The 1614-nt window shown below is 50.4% G+C and overlaps 1 protein-coding gene across 1 annotated transcript in view; it reads right to left on the reverse strand.

Moving 5' to 3' along the window:
- Positions 1-150: 150 nt before the first annotated feature.
- Positions 151-1614, reverse strand: part of LOC108768504 (uncharacterized) — a 2015-nt gene continuing 551 nt past the window's right edge. Inside the window, exons 2-3 of the mRNA XM_018518949.1 lie at positions 1078-1451; positions 151-890 (exon numbers count right to left, since the gene is read on the reverse strand). Coding sequence (XP_018374451.1) covers positions 151-890; positions 1078-1451 — 1114 coding nt within the window. The remainder of the gene's footprint in view (positions 891-1077; positions 1452-1614) is intronic.

Here is a 1614-nt window from a genome sequence, read left to right on the forward strand (position 1 = left end):
CGTGGCGATAGACAGTGAATAGCCTATGTCGATTGGTAGTTCGTACCGGAAGGGCAATCGAACAATGTACCGTCCTTCTGGAGAACGGCTATGAGTGGCGAGGAAGTGTTGTTCGCAACGCTCCTCCTCGTCGGTAAGTGGAGGGGGGCGCTAGACCTCCTCGTCCTCCCAGAATTGCCTGAGAAGCGAATTCGTGTCGTGCGTAGACACGTTATGACAGACGCAAATATTCTCGGATTCGATCCGGCCGCGACCCGTGGGGCCGGAGATAATCCAGCCTAACGCTGTCAATTGAGCGGTAGGAGTTCCAATAGAGCCTTGCCGGAGGCCATTTTTCAACAAGGAACCGTACAAGTCGGCACCGATTAGTAAGTGAATCCGATGTCGACTTGAAGGATCGGGATCGGCAAATGAGATGCCTTGCAAGTGAGGCCACGACTCGACGGGCTGAGTCCGTGACGCGGCGTACGAAGTAATATTTTGAAACACGTAGGCGTGCAGCGGAAAGCCCGGTTCCGCACTGGAACACGGCTTTAATGTCAGCACGACGCGAGATCTCGCGACGCCTGTAAATTTCGCGCCGAAACACGCAACTTGCAAATTTGAGCGTTGTCGCTTTGTACGCAACGTCTGACAGAACGATTGCGAAATAAAACTGAAAGTGGATCCTTGATCCAGTAAGGCGCGAACTTTAAAGCTTCGGCCTTCGGTCGTGTGAACGTCAACCCATGCGGTTGCCAAGAGGACATTCGAAGGAACCGTGTCCGCGGGGGGACCGGTCCGTTTGTTCGCGACATGATTGCTGCTCGCAGCGACTGGCGCGTTGGACGCCGTCGGAGTGAATGGTTGCGCCTCCGCTTTTATCTTCGAAGAATTTGCCGTAGCATCAGCTTTTACATTATTTGAGAAATGTAGTAACGAGTGATGTAAACGACTACAGTGCGAACATCGAGATTTGCTCGGGGATTGCTCGAGATTGCTGAAGGAAATGCTCGGATCTCAGACAATTGAGGCAAAGCCTGCTTTGACGCGCGAAATCGCCGCGCTGCTCAACCGTTTTATCAAGAAACTCTTTACATTTCGAAACCGAATGATTTCCGGAGCAACCAACGCATTTGTTTGCAGTGACGTTATTAACCGACGAGCGCGGCTTATCGTCTTTGTAACGACGAGTATCCTTCGGCGAATCGGAAAGATCGGATAATCCGCGAATGCGTAGAGTCAGAAAGTCATTAATATCTTTGTAAGACGGAAGCCTGGCGAATTCCGTACGTTTCAAATTCCATTCGCTGCGAGTGCGAGGACTAAACTTTTTAGCAATAAGATAAACGAGCAGATCATCCCACTCATTTACCGGACGATCGAGATTCTTTAGCGCGGCTAACGACGACGAGACCGTATCGCGGAGTTTTCGTAAGTCGTTCACATTCTCCGTTTTCATCACAGGTAGACTAGCAAACGCGTGCAAATGCGTATGAAAAAATAAGATAAACGAGCAGATCGTCCCACTCATTTACCGGATGATCGAGATTCTTTAGCGCGGCTAACGACGAAGAGACCGTATCGCGGAGTTTTCGCAAGTCGTTCACATTCTCCGTTTTCATCACAGGTAGA

The sequence above is a fragment of the Trachymyrmex cornetzi genome, unplaced genomic scaffold (genome assembly GCF_001594075.2).
Source record: "Trachymyrmex cornetzi isolate Tcor2-1 unplaced genomic scaffold, Tcor1.1 scaffold80, whole genome shotgun sequence".
Taxonomy (NCBI): Eukaryota; Metazoa; Arthropoda; class Insecta; order Hymenoptera; family Formicidae; genus Trachymyrmex; species Trachymyrmex cornetzi.